At 42.3% G+C, this 17,138-nt stretch overlaps 1 protein-coding gene across 1 annotated transcript in view; it reads left to right on the top strand.

Moving 5' to 3' along the window:
* DYNC1LI1 (dynein cytoplasmic 1 light intermediate chain 1) overlaps positions 1-17,138 on the top strand; it is a 59,169-nt gene that overhangs the window by 33,758 nt on the left and 8,273 nt on the right. The window contains exons 5-8 of the mRNA XM_005278700.5: positions 4,957-5,126; positions 7,674-7,767; positions 10,043-10,178; positions 10,682-10,793. Coding sequence (XP_005278757.2) covers positions 4,957-5,126; positions 7,674-7,767; positions 10,043-10,178; positions 10,682-10,793 — 512 coding nt within the window. The remainder of the gene's footprint in view (positions 1-4,956; positions 5,127-7,673; positions 7,768-10,042; positions 10,179-10,681; positions 10,794-17,138) is intronic.

Here is a 17,138-nt window from a genome sequence, read left to right as displayed (position 1 = left end):
CGTACTCCTTCCTAGACAGTCTCTTCCCATTCTGTATGTGTGAAAACGATTTTTTCTTCCTAAGTGGAGCACTTTGCATTTGTCTTTGTTAAACTTCATCCTGTTTACCTGAGACCATTTCTCCAATTTGTCTAGATAATTTTGAATTATGACCCTGTCCTCCAAAGCAGTTGCAATCCCTCCCAGTTTGGTATCATCCGCAAACTTAATAAGCGTACTTTCTATGCCAATATCTAAGTCGTTAATGAAGATATTGAACAGAGCCGGTCCCAAAACTGACCCCTGCACAACCCCACTTGTTATGCCTTTCCAGCAGGATTGGGAACCATTAATAACCACTCTCTGAGTACGGTTATCCAGCCAGTTATGCACCCACCTTATAGTAGCCCCATCTAAATTGTATTTGCCTAGTTTATCGATAAGAATATCATGCGAGACCGTATCAAATGCCTTACTAAAGTCTAGGTATACCACATCCACAACTTCTCCCTTATCCACAAGACTCGTTATCCTATCAAAGAAAGCTATCAGATTGGTTTGACACGATTTGTTCTTTACAAATCCATGCTGGCTATTCCCTGTCACCTTACCACCTTCCAAGTATTTGCAGATGATTTCCTTAATTACTTGCTCCATTATCTTCCCTGGCACAGAAGTTAAACTAACTGGTCTATAGTTTCCTGGGTTGTTTTTATTTCCCTTTTTACAGATGGGCACTATATTTGCCCTTTTCCAGTCTTCTGGAATCTCTCCCGTCTCCCATGATTTTCCAAAGATAATAGCTAGAGGCTCAAATACCTCCTCTATTAGCTCCTTGAGTATGCATTTCATCAGGCCCTGGTGACTTGTAGGCATCTAACTTTTCTAAGTGATTTTTAACTTGTTCTTTTTTTTATTTTATCTGTTAAACCTACCCCCTTCCCATTAGCATTCACTATGTTAGGTATTCCTTCAGACTTCTCGGTGAAGACCGAAACAAAGAAGTCATTAAGCATCTCTGCCATTTCCAAGTTTCCTGATACTGTTTCTCCCTCTTCACTAAGCAGTGGGCCTACCCTGTCTTTGGTCTTCCTCTTGCTTCTAATGTATTGATAAAAAGTCTTCTTGTTTCCCTTTATTTCTGTAGCTAGTTTGAGCTCATTTTGTGCCTTTGCCTTTCTAATCTTGCCCCTGCATTCCTGTGTTGTTTGCCTATATTCATCCTTTGTAATCTGTCCTAGTTTCCATTTTTTATATGACTCCTTTTTATTTTTTAGATCATGCAAGATCTCGTGGTTAAGCCAAGGTGGTCTTTTGCCACATTTTCTATCTTTCCTAACCAGCGGAATAGCTTGCTTTTGGGCCCTTAATAGTGTCCCTTTGGAAAAACTGCCAACTCTCCTCAGTTGTTTTTCCCGTCAGTCTTGATTTCCATGGGACCTTACCTATCAGCTGTCTGGCTTACCAAAATCCGCCTTCCTGAAATCCATTGTCTCTATTTTGCTGTACACCTTTCTACCCTTCCTTAGAATTGCAAACTCTGATTTCATGATCACTTTCACCCAAGCTGCCTTCTACTTTCAAATTCTCAATGAGTTCCTCCCTATTGGTTAAAATCAAGCCTAGAACAGCTTCCCCCCAGTAGCTTTTTCAACCTTCTGAAATAAAAAGTTGTCTGCAATGCAGTCCAAGAATTTGTTGGATAGTCTGTGCCCCGCTGTGTTATTTTCCCAACATATATTTGGATAATTGAAGTCCCCCATCACCACCAAATCTTGGGCTTTGGATGATTTTGTTATGTGATTTTGGATGTGGGAAGAATCTAGGAAAATCAGTTAAAAAAAAAAAAAAGTTTGCATAGCAAGTAAGGAATTGAGTAAGCTTTTACTATGCAGCCTTCATTATGTCCCTTTGATCATATTTATTATTGTAGCCTTTAATTACCTGGTCATACATAATTTCTCAAGTTCAGAGTCATTTGTTATCATATGCATGTACTCTACTATATATCTTTACAGTCCATGACATTTTTTTACATGAAAAACACACTGTAATCAATACTTATATGATATACAATAAATGAATCATAAAAATCTAGAGCTGGAAAGGACTTTAGTAAACCATCTAGCCAAGCCTCCCCCATACTGAGATAGGCCATCCCTGAAAGGTGTTTGTCTAACATTTTCTTTAAAACCTTTAATGGCAGGGATTCCACAACATCCCTTGGAAGCCTATTCCAATATTTAACTATCCTTATAGTTGTTTTTCCCTAATATCTAACCTAAATCTCTCTTGCTGCAGATTAAGCCAATTGCTACTTGTCCTACCTTCTGTTCTCCATGTCCATTGTTGATCACTATCCTCTTCATAACAGCTCTGAACATATTTGAAAACTGTTATCAGTTATCAGGTTCTTCCTTCAGTCTTCTTTTCTCAAGACTAGTTTTTTAACCTTTTCTCATAAATCAGATTTTCTAAACTCTTTATCACTTTTGTTGCCCTTCTCTGGACTCTCTCCAGTTTGTCCACCTCTTTCCTAAAGAGTGGTGCACGAAGTTGCACACAGTATTCCAGATGAGGCTTTACCAGTGCCAAGTAGAGTGGGACAGTTACCTCCTATGTCTTTCATAAGACTCTCTGGTTAATATATCGCAGAATGATACTGAACTTTTTTTGCAACTGAATCATATTTATTTTTTGACTTTTATTCAAATTGTGATCCGCTGTTACCCCCAGATCCATTTGAGTGGTACAACTGCCTAACAAGTTATCCACCATTTTGTATTTGTGCATTTGATATTTTTTCCTAAGTGAAGCACTTTGCATTTGTCTTCACTGAATTTCATCTTGTTGATTTAGGACCAATTCTCCAATTTGTCAGTCATTTTGAATTCTAATCCTGTCCTCCAAAGTGCTTTCAACACCTCCCAGCTTGGTGTCATCTGCAAATTTTTATAAACCTACTCTCTACTCCATTAACCAAGTCATTAATACAATATTGAATAGTACCAGACAGACCCATGTGGGACCCCACTAGATACATCCCTCCCAGTAACTACTTTGAGTATGGTCTTTCAATGGGTAGTGCTCCCACCTTATAGTAATTTCATCTAGACAACATTTCCCTAGTTTGCCTATGAGAGTTCATGTTGGGGATTATGTCAAAAGCCTTACTAAAATCAAGATATATCACATCTACTGCTTACCCTTATCCACTAGGCCAGTAACCCCGTCAAAGAAGGAAATTAGGGTGCTTTGGTATGTTTGGCTCTTGACAGATCCATGCAGGCTGTTCCTTATAATCTTATTCTCTAGGTGCTTACAAACTGATTGTTTAATAATTTATTCCAGTATCTTTCCAAGTATTGTGAAGCTAGGCTGACTGGTCTATAACTTGTGGATTCTTTTTGTTCTCCTTCCAAGTGTAGTGTTTGCCCTTCCTCAGTCTTCTGGGACCTCAGCTGTCCTCCATGAGTTCTCAATGATAATAGCTAATGGTTCTGAGATTGCTTTAGCTAGTTAGTTCCTTAAATACCCAGGAGTGAATTTCATCAGGGCCTACTGAGTTGAATACATCTAACTTACCTAAATATTCTTTAACATCTTCTTACTGTATTCTGGCTTGTGTTCCTTCCCACTTGTTAATATTGTGTTAAACATCTGGTCACAGTTAACCTTTTTAGTGAAGACTGAAACCACATAGGTTTAACACCTCAGCCTTTTTGATATTATCCATAATTAGCTCTCCTTCTCTGCTAAATAGTGGACCTACACTTTCCGTCATCTTTTGGTCCCAATATATTATAGAACCTTATCTTGTTGCCTTTTATGTCCCTTGATAGGCATAACTCATTTTGTGCCTTTTCCTTTCTGATTTTGTCCCTATGTGCTTCCGCTATTCTATTTTAGTCATCCTTTATAATTTGTTCATGTTCCTATTTTTTGTAGGAGTCCTTTTCAATTCAATTCAGTCTATACACACAATTCTTATCTTTTTATCTACCACTATTCTGCCTGTTCTCTGTACCACAGTGAACTATACAAAAAGGAGTTTCAACAGTAGAGTTTAGTAGAAGTTCTGTGTACTTTGTTAATCCATACAGTTTGTAATTCACACAAATAATATGGTCTGGTTTAGGCTTTCAGATATAATAGAAAAATTCTGTAGTGACACTCCTTCCTACTATCGTGTTAAAATATTCAGGGTATAGTGTTAAACACTACAGTGGCCAAAATAAAATGAAATTACTTTGTGGTCTATCAGGTGAAGGGGGTTGTTCACTTTACCAATTGACAACAGATAGTTATTCTATCAGTAGTGGAAATTAGTGATGTATTACTGTCTTACTGTGGTATATTCCCTTCTATTTTTGTTGCTTGTTATTGTGCATTTGTAAAGAGATGTAAAAATTTGGATGACTATTCCTGATTTTAGTTTCACTGGCACAACACAACAGCTAGGCAGCTTGTCTATTGTGAATACTGCTGCTTCTGCTAATCATAATTCTCAGTATTGCTATTCATCTTTATCTGCTTATATCCACTCTGTCTCATGATATACTTTAAATAGTCTCTGCCTCAAAGAGCAGAACTTACCTTTTCATTGGGTGTGTAGTGCCCATGGCAGTGGGAAACTGACTGAGACCTTTAGGCACTTCCACAGTAGAATCTAAACAATAGTTGGATTTATAGTGTCCTGCGTATTGACTGTGCTCTTATAATTCTTTAGTAAACTTAATGTCTTGCTGTACACTTCTTTCCAGTCATGGATGTATCAGATACTAGACTTACTAGTATTCTTCTACACTGTACAGGCCAAACATTAGTGATAGCATTTCATGCGCTTTTTTGAGCTTTTTAAACATGAACAAACACTTACTCTGTAGTGTACAGTAAGTGGATTTTGTCAATGGGAATAATTATTGTTGAAATAATAAGTGGCTGCCATTATAGATTAATATTTTTCTTTCATTTCAGTGGTAAGAGATTTCCAGGAATATATAGAACCAGGAGAGGATTTTCCAGCTTCTCCACAAAGAAGAAATACATCAATGCAGGAAGACAAAGATGACAGTGTGATTTTGCCGTTGGGTGCAGATACGCTAACATGTAACTTAGGCATTCCAGTAGTTGTAGTTTGTACAAAGGTTTGTTTCAAATTTTAGAATTGTTTTTGCATATTTTACTTTAAAAGTGTGCTTCTGGTTATGGGTGACTGGCAATATTTGGCTCTTCTAAACTGAAGAAAGCACTCAATTATAAATACTTTGGTTTTTCCCTGATAAGAATTTTTTAAAAGCCACTTTTTGTGGAGCATAGGCATTTTTCTCCCTTGAAATGCACTAACACTTTTCTGAATGTTGATGCTAGTAAACAAAGATATCTAGACATGAGGTGCTATTGTTTGTATTCTTTTACTTCAGATACGTTCAAAACATAATGGCGCTTCTGGGGGAGAGTCAATTTACTATCTAGAAAGTTGAAATAAGAGTAAAATCATGTAAATGTTCTGAGGCTACTTAGCATAGGATTGCAAATCAAGCATTCTAAAGTCAGGAAGTTCCAAATTTTAGATTTTTCCCAAAGTTTTAGGAATTGGTTTATTTTTATGTCCTCAGGTTAGATGTGGAAGATATAACAAAAAGCAGCCGACAGTACTTGATCACAGGCAGGTCATCAATTTATAAATTAAAAAAATACCTTGTTAACATCTTTATCATCCTAATTCTAGTGAATCTTTTGAAGATTGATTTAATCAAGCAAAATGAGCATAGTAGAACAGAGCAGAAGAACCAAACTTTGCAAATAAAAAACAAAAAACAAATTCTGAGCTATATCAAAATTATTATCCCCTGAGACTAACAGCTGCACCATGAGCATGAATCAAGCAGTTTTTCACCTGTGTGTGTGTGTGTGCGCGCGCGCAAATGCGTGTGCAGACCAGAAGTTTAATTCTTATTTAATTACTGATTAGCTCACTTCTGCTAACAGAAGCAGCTCTGTGATGTGTCTAGGCTTTCCAAAATAAATCTGACATGGCTACAGAAAATGCCACCATCAGCACATCTACAGCCTGATCAGGGTTTCTTTAAAACAAATTACACAAATACAATTCCATCTTTTGGGTAGGATTTTCCTATCTTGCTGAATTTTTTAAAATTGACTTGGCACATGAAAATGAAGCCACTTACATATTTTAATGTACTCTGACCTCCTCCTTATAAATGGAAAGGATTGCAAAAAAATTGAGTTGAGTTCTTTGGTTAGCATTTTAGGTGTGTTTGCATTATATTTCCCAGTTTTTAGGATTCTTCTGATAATCTCTTCTCCCTAACTTTCATAAGTAGTTGGGTAACCCACGTTCTTAGCAAGGTAGATTTGGGTATGGTTCTCTTGGGATCAGTTTCCTTTTGGCCCTTCAATGGCCATGGACATAAGCAAGCTGTATTTTCAATGTGTCCTAGCTCAGGGAATGAGGGAATAAGCTTGTTGTCATACTATTACTGTCACTTCACCAGTTGGCCAATGCTTTCACTTTTTAGTCAAAACCCTGTTTGTTTCTTGTGGTGTGGTTTTTGTTGTTGCAGAGCTAGATAGGATTTTTGTATGTCTAGGTATTTCGATGGCCCTGATACCACAATAGTTAAACCCACTGCAGGGAGTACCATGTTTTGATTTCAACATAGGTGCAGTCCTCCGCTGTCTGATTCTTAGAGCCCTGCAAATCCGGGGCTATCTGCTTTATATCTGTGGACCGTTTCTGTGAATAGTGCAGACGCAGATACAAATTTTGTATCTGCACAGGGCTCTGACGGTAAGAGCTGGGCACGCAGCTGTGAGGAACCATGTCGCAGACCCTCCACCTGCCCTGGGCTTGGAGCCTGGGGGGGGGGGGGGGGGGGAGGAGGGGCAGGGACACAAGCTGGGGGCTGATTGGGCCCCCTGCCTAGGGCAGGTGGGGGGACCCAGGCTCCCCACAGCTGCTAGCACGGCTTTCCCCGACCTAGCTCCGGCCAGGGTGGGTGGCTCTCGTAGTCGCAGCCCGGCCATGGTAAGAGCTGGGCGGGCAGCTGTGGGGAGCCACGGCAGACACTCCAGCTGCCCTGGGCGGGGAGCCCAAGCAGCTCCACAGGTCATCCCCACCCCAGCCAGGCCAGTGTGGAGCCCAGCTGGGGAGCCACAGCGAACCCTCCACCTGCCTGCAGAGAGGGGGAGGGCAGAGCCTGAGAGCAGCCCCTGGCTGTGTCCCTGCCTGGCCAAGGGCAGGTAGAGGGTCCGCGACTCTGTGCGGCCTCCCCACAGCTGCCCTTGCGGCTCTCCCCAACCCAGCTCCAACCCGGGGGAGGGAATGGCTCTTGGAGCTGTAGCCTGGCCCTGGTGTAGAGCCCTGCAGATGTGGATACACGTTTTTGTATCTGTACAGGGCTCTAGTGAGTCTTTCACTGCATCTGAAAAACTTGCAATTCTTACCATTCCATAGCCAGTTGTAACTCCCTGCCTTTAGTGCTGGTTATAATACTGCCTGTGTCAGCTGTAGGTTCAAAAATGTGTTCCTTAATTTGTTCCATTTAGGTCGTTAAATGTCTTGATTTTTTTCTTTTCCCATCTGCTAACTAGAGGAATAACAACGTTGCTATTTTTAAAAGATGCTGAACGTGCAATATTGCTTGTTTGTCTGTTTTTTAACTTGACAGTGTGATGCCATTAGTGTCCTGGAAAAAGAACATGACTACAGAGATGAACACTTTGACTTCATTCAGTCACATATCCGACGGTTTTGTTTACAATGTATCCTTTCAAGTTTGAAATGTGTAATAATGACATATCTGTAATCCTTATAAGATGTGACAAACTTGTGTGACTTGAACACAACTATTCTAGGAACTAGCCTGAGTCCACCACTGAGTGACTGGCTTAACTGAACCGAGGTCCCTAGGGAAGATTCTGTTACGCTGGGCCATGTCAGGTTTAACCTTCTTTATACTGTCAAGTGTTGTGGATTTTTGTGTGTGTGGGTTTTGTTTTTTTTTTAACGGGGGTATCGGGAAGAGACGTCCAGCATACCTTCTTGTCCATGGTTTCCTAGATTTTCCTTCACCAACCTTTTCATAATAAAATGCTGAATAGTTGCCCTAAAACTGAGTTTAAGATTTTCCCTGAAATAGCCTACCAACAGCAAGATAATTCTCACTTCAATTTACATTTGAGTATACTTCAAGTACATTTGATTATAAGGCATGTAATCATTTTGGCCTGACCATTGGACCAGTCTTTTGCAATACTGAATAGTTCTCCAAGACTTTTTAAATATTAAAGATGTAGGAAAAATGCATAACTGTACGTGGAGGTATAAGCTGGCTTTGCCTACCTTAGAGGCATGTGGATATAGAGCTCATGCTCAAGCTGACTATCAGCGTTTTTCTTAAGTTCCCAAAATTGTTCTAACACAAATGGGAACATTACAGTAGAACCTCAGAGTTACAAACTGACCAGTCAACCACACACCTCCTTTGGAACAAGAAGTATGCTATCAGGCAGCAGCAGAGACCCCCTCCCCCTCAAAAAATGTAAATACAGTACTGTGTTAAATGTAAACTAAAAAAATTAAGGGAAAGCAGTATTTTTCTTATTCATAGTAAAGTTTCAAAGCTGTATTAAGTCAATGTTCAGTTGTAAACTTTTGAAAAAACAACCATACTGTTTTTTTCAGAGTTACGAACAGCCTCCATTCCCGAGGTGTTCGTAACTCTGAAGTTCAATTGTACTATACACCATTTTACCCGTAGTCATCTAACCTTGCAAAGAGCAGGTTCAGAGGACATTTAAAATTCCAGCAGCTTGTCCACATTATTTTACCAGCATTGGAGCTGCAGTGAAGGGCGATGTTAAGAAAGGGAGTGTAGACAAGACCATAGAGAAGATAGCATTTGTGGATAAACTATAGTTCAAGAACTTGAGGCACCAGTCAGGATTGGCACAATGCCTGCCCCAAACTGTTTTATAATTTAAGACCCCCATCCTCCAGTTGGGATCTATGCCAGCAGACCAAATTGCAGAATTGACACCCAGTACAATGCAAATGGGTATAACCAAAAAGGTGGGAGGGAAGATATTAAGTGATAGTATACTGTTACTTAAATTAGCTCCTATATGTACAACTTGAGGTTTTTTAAATATAGGATATAAATCTATCTAATAGGTATTAGAAATCCCACTGGATATCTTCCCAGTCATTATGAAAAAGGAAAGTTATAAGTTGAACTACACATACTGAGATGTACCCTTTACCTTTTTTGGAGACATTCAGTTTCTAATATCCAAGTTTCAATTGTTTTAAGTTTGCCAGACCCTCTTAAAGAGTCCCACATACTTCCAATAATATTTCATGGTGCTGTAGAGCACTTCGAAAAGACAAAGCACTGTAAGTGTTAAACATTTTTCTTAATATTTGTTGCATAATTTAAAGACTGATATTTAGAGAAATGTCATAATTAAAAACTTTAAAGACTCTGAAAGAGCAATACCATCTTAGGGTCATATTGGTGTTGGCAGATAGTTGATGTGCCTGAAACTAACTATGCACATCTGTGTTGGCATTATACTCACCCCTTGTAGGGAAACATATACCTTCATTTTATATGGTACAACTCTGCTCCTTTACTTTAAACAGAAATTATAGGAGGATTTAAGAGGTCTTTGGCAATAACTGCAGGTTCGTTTAGTACTTTTGAGATGACCAACTTTGATAGTTTACCATTAATGTTGTGTTAGCACTGTGGGCTTTTCTTTGGGGAGTGGGAAGAGCCTGTTGTTGCTATAAAAGCTTACAACATACAACTGACTCACTGAGTAGAGGTATTTATTTTGCCTGGCTTTTTCGGTCATTAAATGAGTTTATACAATTAAGGTTAGTTTCAAATAGAAATTTTCTTTGAATAGATCCAGCAGTTACAAAGTTCGCTTTTGGAAACAGGGAGCAGTGTTCTAAAAAGATTAGTTGTAAACTTAATTGTTAGCTTGCGCTAATAAAACTCCTGATTTTTCTTTTAACAAATGTGTTCAGATGGTGCAGCACTTATTTACACTTCAGTAAAGGAAAACAAAAATATCGATTTAGTGTATAGATATATTGTCCAGAAATTGTATGGATTTCCTTTCAATGTATCTGCTGCTGTTGTGGAAAAAGATGCAGTATTTATGTAAGTTTCTTTATTATTAAATATTCATGCATGTATACATTTGTATCTACACAGTATAGTGTGTATAAGTAGTAGTGGTTCTATAAAGCTATTTCCATTTTGTTTCAACATTAACATTTACTAAATTTCTGTGTTAAGTGTTACAAATTCACCGTAAGAACAGGTTTGGGTTTTTCTGGATTGTTAGTTAATGGGTTAAGACTATTGGTGAGCAGTCACTGTTGTTTTGAGAGAGAGGAAGTATCAAGCCAATTTTTTAAGTGGAATGTTCCACCAGGAGAAAATCACTTCTCCAATATGTTACACTGAGCAAAATAAAAATACTTCATACAGCTGACACTGCTAATCACTGACTAGCTGATGTAGAGGAAGGGAGTTATTAAAACTGTTGTTTTGGCTTTCAACAATGGTAATCTTTATCCACAGGTTGATATTGGGTATTAGGGAACAACCAAGTGAGTATTTAAATTTTAAGATCAATGTCTGTATTTGTTTACCTTAAGTCCTGCAGGATGGGATAATGACAAGAAGATAGGAATATTACATGAAAACTTTCAGACACTAAAAGCAGATGACAGTTTTGAAGATATCATAACAAAACCACCTGTCAGAAAGGTAATTTTGATTTCAGTATGTTTCAAAGAAAACCTATTTTGTTAACCTGTAGGAATATAACACACATTGCAACTTGGATTCCATACTTTAGAGCATTTCTCCCTTCCCTTGGTTGGCTACCCCAAGCCTATTAACCACAAGACTTTTGTTTTATTTTCTGGTTACCTTCCTTATGTGAGTTCTCCAGTTTGCTTTTTGCTTCTTCTTGAAAGCCACCAGAAACTAGCTCTCATTACTTACTGTTTATGTTGTTGTTGTTAGTTGCTGTCCAACATGGAGAGGAAGAAACAGATGGGTGTTGCTATATATAGCACACTACTCCCCTCAATATCTGGCTTATTTTGCTCAATCTGAGCAGGTGCTGGTTCCAACAGCAGCTTTGGAAGAGGCATAAACATCTAACTCAAACTGTTCATGATAGGTTGTATTCTTATGCCTCTACCTTCATGGAGGTGACTTGAACTGGATCTATAGACAATCCTCTGGGTAGTGGATGTGGTGAAAATGAAGGAACAGCCTTCCAGATAGGATCTATGTCCTAGGTTCTGACATAGTTAAGATAAACTGAGCCTTGTGTATGCAGATTTCTTATTTCTAGCTCTCTAAAAAGAGAATACAGGCCTGCTGTTTGCTCTCCTCAATCATCAGTGTTTCTTCTCCACTACTTAAAGGGTTTATTTATTTCATCCAACAAAGAAATACATTTGTAGATCTTTTTCCACCCCTCTTCTCCCTGTTGCCATTATTCTCTATAGAACTTTCTTCAGAAGAAAGGAAAACTTGATGAAAATTCAGAAACACAACCTAAAGCCCCCCCCTACATTTTCATTCTTACAAGAAAGCCTCTTAAAATGTCTAGGATTACCTGGTAAAATAGCTATAAAAAACCCTTCTGTTCTCTTCACCAATAGAAAAAGATACAGGGGGCAAAATCATTTAGCCATTGAGGAGTCTGGAACCAAACTAAATCAGGCTGCGGTGCCCTAGGTGTCAGTTACTGACCTCCTAATCTCAAATTATAAACTCAGTAATGAGTCAGAGTAGCTGGTGTCTTCCCTTCTCCCCAAAAGCATAATCTGTAACTGCAGTCTGCTCCAAATGCTATCGCATCCCTGGCTCATTGATTTAAGATCCACATTATAGAAACACTGAAGATGTAAATAGAAAACTTCTTGATTTAGTTGTTTCTCAGTTAGTGAGACAATGGGTGAGGTAATATCTTTTATTGGACCAACTCCTGTTGGTGAGAGAGACAAGCTTTTGAACTTATTCAGACCTCTTCATTCCTTACTCTGAAGAAATGTCTACATTGCAATTAAAAACCCCTGGCTGGCGCATGCCAGCTGACTCTGGCTCTCAGGGCTTGGGCTGTGGAGACCTCTGGGCTCTAGGATCCTGCAAGATAGGAGGATCCCAGAGCTTGGGCTGCAGCCTGAGCAGGAAAGTCTGCACTGCAGGTAAACAGCCCCACAGCCTGAGCCCGGGCCAGCTGCAAGTGTCTAGTTGCAGTGTAGACATACCAAGAGTGTCACAGCTAAATACAAGATGTAATAGATTGTTCTTCTTTCAGTGCTTGTTCATATCAATTCCAATCAAATGTGCGTCCGTGCGTGCGGTAGCCAGAAGATTTTTCCCCTAGCAGTATCTGTCAGGTCAGTCTGGGCGCCCCCTGGAGTGGCGCCATCATGGCGCTCAATATAGGACCCTACCGACCCACCACCCCCTCAGTTCCTTCTTACCGCCAGTGACAATTAGCTGGAACTTTCACTTGCTCTTGTCATGACCAGCGCATTTGGCAGTCTGCATATAGTTTTCATTAGTTCTGTAGTTAGTGTTAAGTAGTTAGTAGGTACTTTACTTAAGTTTCCTTTGGAGGGGCTTCCCCTCCAGCACTATCCCGGCACTAGGACATGCCTCGGTCTCCTGGCTTCAAAGCCTGTGCGGTCTGCAGCAAGTGTATGCTCAGAAGTGATCCTCACACTTCGTGTTTGAAGTGTTTGGGGGAGAGCCATCAAAAGGATCGCTGTAAGATCTGCAGGGGGTTTTGCCCCAGGACACTGAAAGATGGAGATCAGCACCTGAAGATCATACTAATGGAAGCAGCACTCTGGCCCCAGTCCGACCCCGGGTTGGTGTACCCGGTGCCAAGTACCTCCTCATCAGTACGCAGTGCCCCAGGCCACACTACTTTGGCCTCGCTGCCAGAGATGGTTGTGTTGACTCCTGCCCCCATGGAAGGGCGGTTGAGTCCGGACACTTCTTGCTTGCCAAGGCCGAGCCGACAACTTCACCTCCCATCGACCCCGGAGGCGTTTGAGGCAGCACGGGACCTGCTCCAGCTCATGGCACCGTTCTCCCCACCTAGATGGGAGAGGTTGCCGGCACCGGTCGCTCCCCCAGGACCATCAAGGGGAAAGCCTGTAATGATAGCCCAGTGGTCTCCATCCCCGGTGCATTGCTCCCTGGCGCCAGAACAGGGTCAGTAGCCTCGTCGATCCCCAAGCCCTCGGCGCAGACTCTGGGCGCCTCGAAGTACTGCTCCTCCGTGGTCCTCCTTTTCTGAGACCTCTGAGTCAGACTCCTATCAATCTCATAGGAGCACAAGTAGACAGTCCAGGTCATCACGAGACCGGCACCCTTACCCGGCACCGTGGCCTGCGCAGTGGCAGCCCCCAGCACAGTGGCCCTTTTGGACTCCCTGGGCCTTTCACCAAGGCCAAGGGCGGAGCCAAGGGTCATGTTCCAGGGCGGCATTGGTGGCCTCAGCCACTTTCATACTGCCTCCAGCATGGTTGGCATCAGCAGGATCGGGGGTAGCTCCATTGCTTCCTCACACCACCATCCCAATCCCTTCTTCTTCCTATGTGGTGCAACACGCCAGGCTCAGACTCCGGCCTCTCCAATCATGGCTAGCCTCGGTGTATTGGCCGGCTTGGGACAGTTTGGATAGGGTCGTGACTCTGCCTCGCCCGGTCCTCGACTCTCTCCAGTGGTGGCTCAACCCACACGTAGTGTGTGCAAGGGTCCCCTTCACCAGTCCTCAGTCGTCCCTCTCGCTAGTGATGGATGCATCAGCCCTTGGGCTGGGGAGCACAACTGGGAGACCTCAGGACACAAGGCCTCTGGTCTCAGGCGGAACTTGCTCTCCGCATCAATGTCAAAGAGCAGTGCATCTGGCATGCCAGACTTTCGAGCCCACTTGACAGGAAGATGTGTATCAGTCATGACAGACAACACCACGGTGATGTTCTATATCAACAAATGGGGGTGCACGCTCCTCTCCCCTGTGCCAGGAAGCCCTCACAGTGTGGGACTTTTTTTAGCTCATTTGATACACCTGCAAGCATCTCCCAGGAGTACAGAACGAGTTGGAGGACCGTCTCAGCAGGCAAGTCTTTTCACAGCTACGAGTGGTCCCTCTGCCTGGATGTCACAAACTCCATCTTCTAACGGTGGGGCTTTCCCCAGATGGATCTGTTCGCCAGGCAACGCAACAAGAAGTGCCAATAATTTTGCTCTTTCCTGAATCACAGACTGGGCGGCATCGCGGACACTTTCCTCCTCCCATGGAGAGGCCATCTTCTCTACACGTTCCCAACCAGCCGTCTTGTTCACAAGGTGCTCCTCAAGATACGGAGGGAAGAGACTTCAGTGATATTAACTCTAGCCTGGGCCCACCAACACTGATACACATCTCTCCTGGAAATGTCCTTCGAAGCCCCAGTTACCTTGCCGCTCCTCACGGACTTAATCACTCAGGATCACGGCTGTCTCTAGCACCCGAACCTCGAGTTGTTGCACCTCATGGCGTGGAAGCGCCATGGCTGAACCCCATGGAGCTTTCCTGCTTGGACCCGGTTAAACAAGTCCTCCTTGACAGTAGGAAACCCTCCACCAGGGCTACCTACTTTTGCCAAGTGGAAGAGATTCTCATTCTGGTTGGTGCAGCATCACTCATCCCCGACGCTTGCCTCTATACCACTCATACTGGACTACCTTCTCCATCTCAAGCTGCAGGGACTGTCCATGTTGTTGGTAAGAGTTCATTTGGCCGCCATCTTTGCCTTCCATTCAGGTTCAGAGGGCCGGTCAGTGTTTGCCAACCCTGTGGTCATCCGTTTCCTGAAAGGTCTCGGCAGGCTATATATGCACGTCCAGCAACCGACCCTGACCTGGGACCTCCATCTGGTGCTTTCCAAATTGATGGGTCCACCCTTTGAACCGCTGGCAATGTGTTCCCTGCTCTACTTGTCATACAAGGTGGTGTTTCTGGTAGTGATAACCTCAACCCAGAGGGTGTCTGAGCTCAAGGCCCTAACATCAGAGCTCCTTACACCATGTGCTATAAGGACAAGGTTCAGCTCAGGCCACATCCAGCTTTCCTCCCGAAGGTTGTTTCCCAGTTTCACATCAACCAGGACATCTTCCTCCCAGTGTTCCATCCTAAGCCATACTCAAGAGGCAGAGAGCAGAGGCTTCGCTCCTAAGATGTCTGCAGAGCGCTAGCCTTTTACATTGAAAGAACAAAACAATTTAGGAAGTCCATTCAACTGTTTGTGGCCGTGGCAGACAGGATGAAGGGTCTTCCAAACTCCTCCCAGCAAATTTCTTCGTGGATCACGTCATGCATCCGTGAATACTATAACCTGGCAGAGGTGCCTGCCCCTCTGCCCACAGCACACTGCACTAGGGCGCAGGCTTCTTCAGCAGCGTTCCTGGCACAAGTCCCGACCCAGGAAATACGTAGAGCGGCAACGTGGTTCTTCATACGTACTTTCACCGCACATTATGCAATTACTCAGCAGGCTAGAGATGATGTGGCCTTCGGTAGAGCAGTGCTCCAGTCAGTGGACAGCTCTGACCCTGCCTCCTGAATTTAGGCTTGGGAGTCACCTGATTGGAATTGACATGAACAGGCACTCGAAGAAGAAGAAAAGGTTATTCATCTTCTCGTAACTGTTGTTTTTCGAGGTATGTGTTAATGTCCATTCCAATACCAACCCACCTACCCCTCTGTCGGAGTAGCCAGCAAGTAGGAACTGAGGGGGTGGCAGGTCGGTAGGGCCCTATACTGAGCACCATGATGGCGCCACTCCAGGGGGTGCCCAGATCGACCCAACGGATACTGCTAAGGAGAAAATCTTCTGGCTGCCATGCACGCGCACACACCTGATTAGAATGGACATGAACAACACATCTCGAAGAACAACAGTTACGAGAAGGTGAGTAACCGTTTTTTTTAGCATAAGTAGTTAACACATTTCTAGGGATCATTCAAAGTAAAATGGCCTGTTAACATCCCTCCATTACATTTCCTTTGTAGATCTTCACTGGAGTTTGATGCTTTGCTTTGGCAAACGATAGCTGTTAAACCATTAGGATTGCTGCCATACTCAAAGAAACATAAATCTCTTATGCTTAGATTCAGATTCATACTTTAAGGCCAGAAGGGACCATTGTGATCATCATGTCTGACCTCCTGTACACTGCAGGCCACAGAACCTCACCCGCCCACTCCTGTAATAGACTCCTAACATCTGGCTGAGTTACTGGAGTCCTCAAATCACGGTTTAAAGACTTAAAGTTTCAGAGAATCAACCCTTTACTCTACTTTAAACCAGCAAGTGTCCCGTGTCCCGTGTCCCATGCCCCATGTTGCAGAGGAAGGCGAACCGTCCCCAGCTCTCAGGTCTCTGTCAATCTGACCTGGGGGAAAATTCCTTCAGTTAGACCCTAAGCTGGTTGGCGAGCCCCACCATGCAGACACCTGAGAAAGAATTCACTGTAGTAATCCAGAACCCTCCCCATTCAGTGTCCCATCTCCAGCGGGAAAAAAAGATATACGGGTACATCTTTAGTTTCCAAATGGGACCAAACATTATAGGTCAACATTTTCATTATAATATGCCCCCAAAATAGTTTACTAACTCAGAATTTTTTTTCAAAAACAGGCAAATTGAACGGTCCACATACAATGTAATAAAATGAAACGTTAAAACATCTAATTTAGGTAGGCACCTCTTGTGCCTTTTTGCCATTGTGTCAGTGTTTATGAAACTGTGTTAAGAAATCACAGCCTCAAATAATCTCAAATACGTATGTGGTATGCCTGCACCCACTATTTAAGAGGTTGATAAAATTTGTGAAGTTTATTAACCTTTTCCCTCACTCCTCTTTAAATTTCTTTTTGTTCAGTTTTTATGAGCTGTAGCTATAAATGCAGCTAGAAGCCCAGCTACTACATTTAACAGCAAAACTGTGGCAACTTGACTTCTTTCAGACTTAGCTTCTAATTTCTAATAGGAAAATCCAATTAGGAATGTGAAATCAGTTTTAATTTAATAT

Source organism: Chrysemys picta, chromosome 2 (genome assembly GCF_011386835.1).
Source record: "Chrysemys picta bellii isolate R12L10 chromosome 2, ASM1138683v2, whole genome shotgun sequence".
NCBI lineage: Eukaryota > Metazoa > Chordata > Testudines > Emydidae > Chrysemys > Chrysemys picta.
This window is presented reverse-complemented; position numbering and strand designations above follow the sequence as displayed.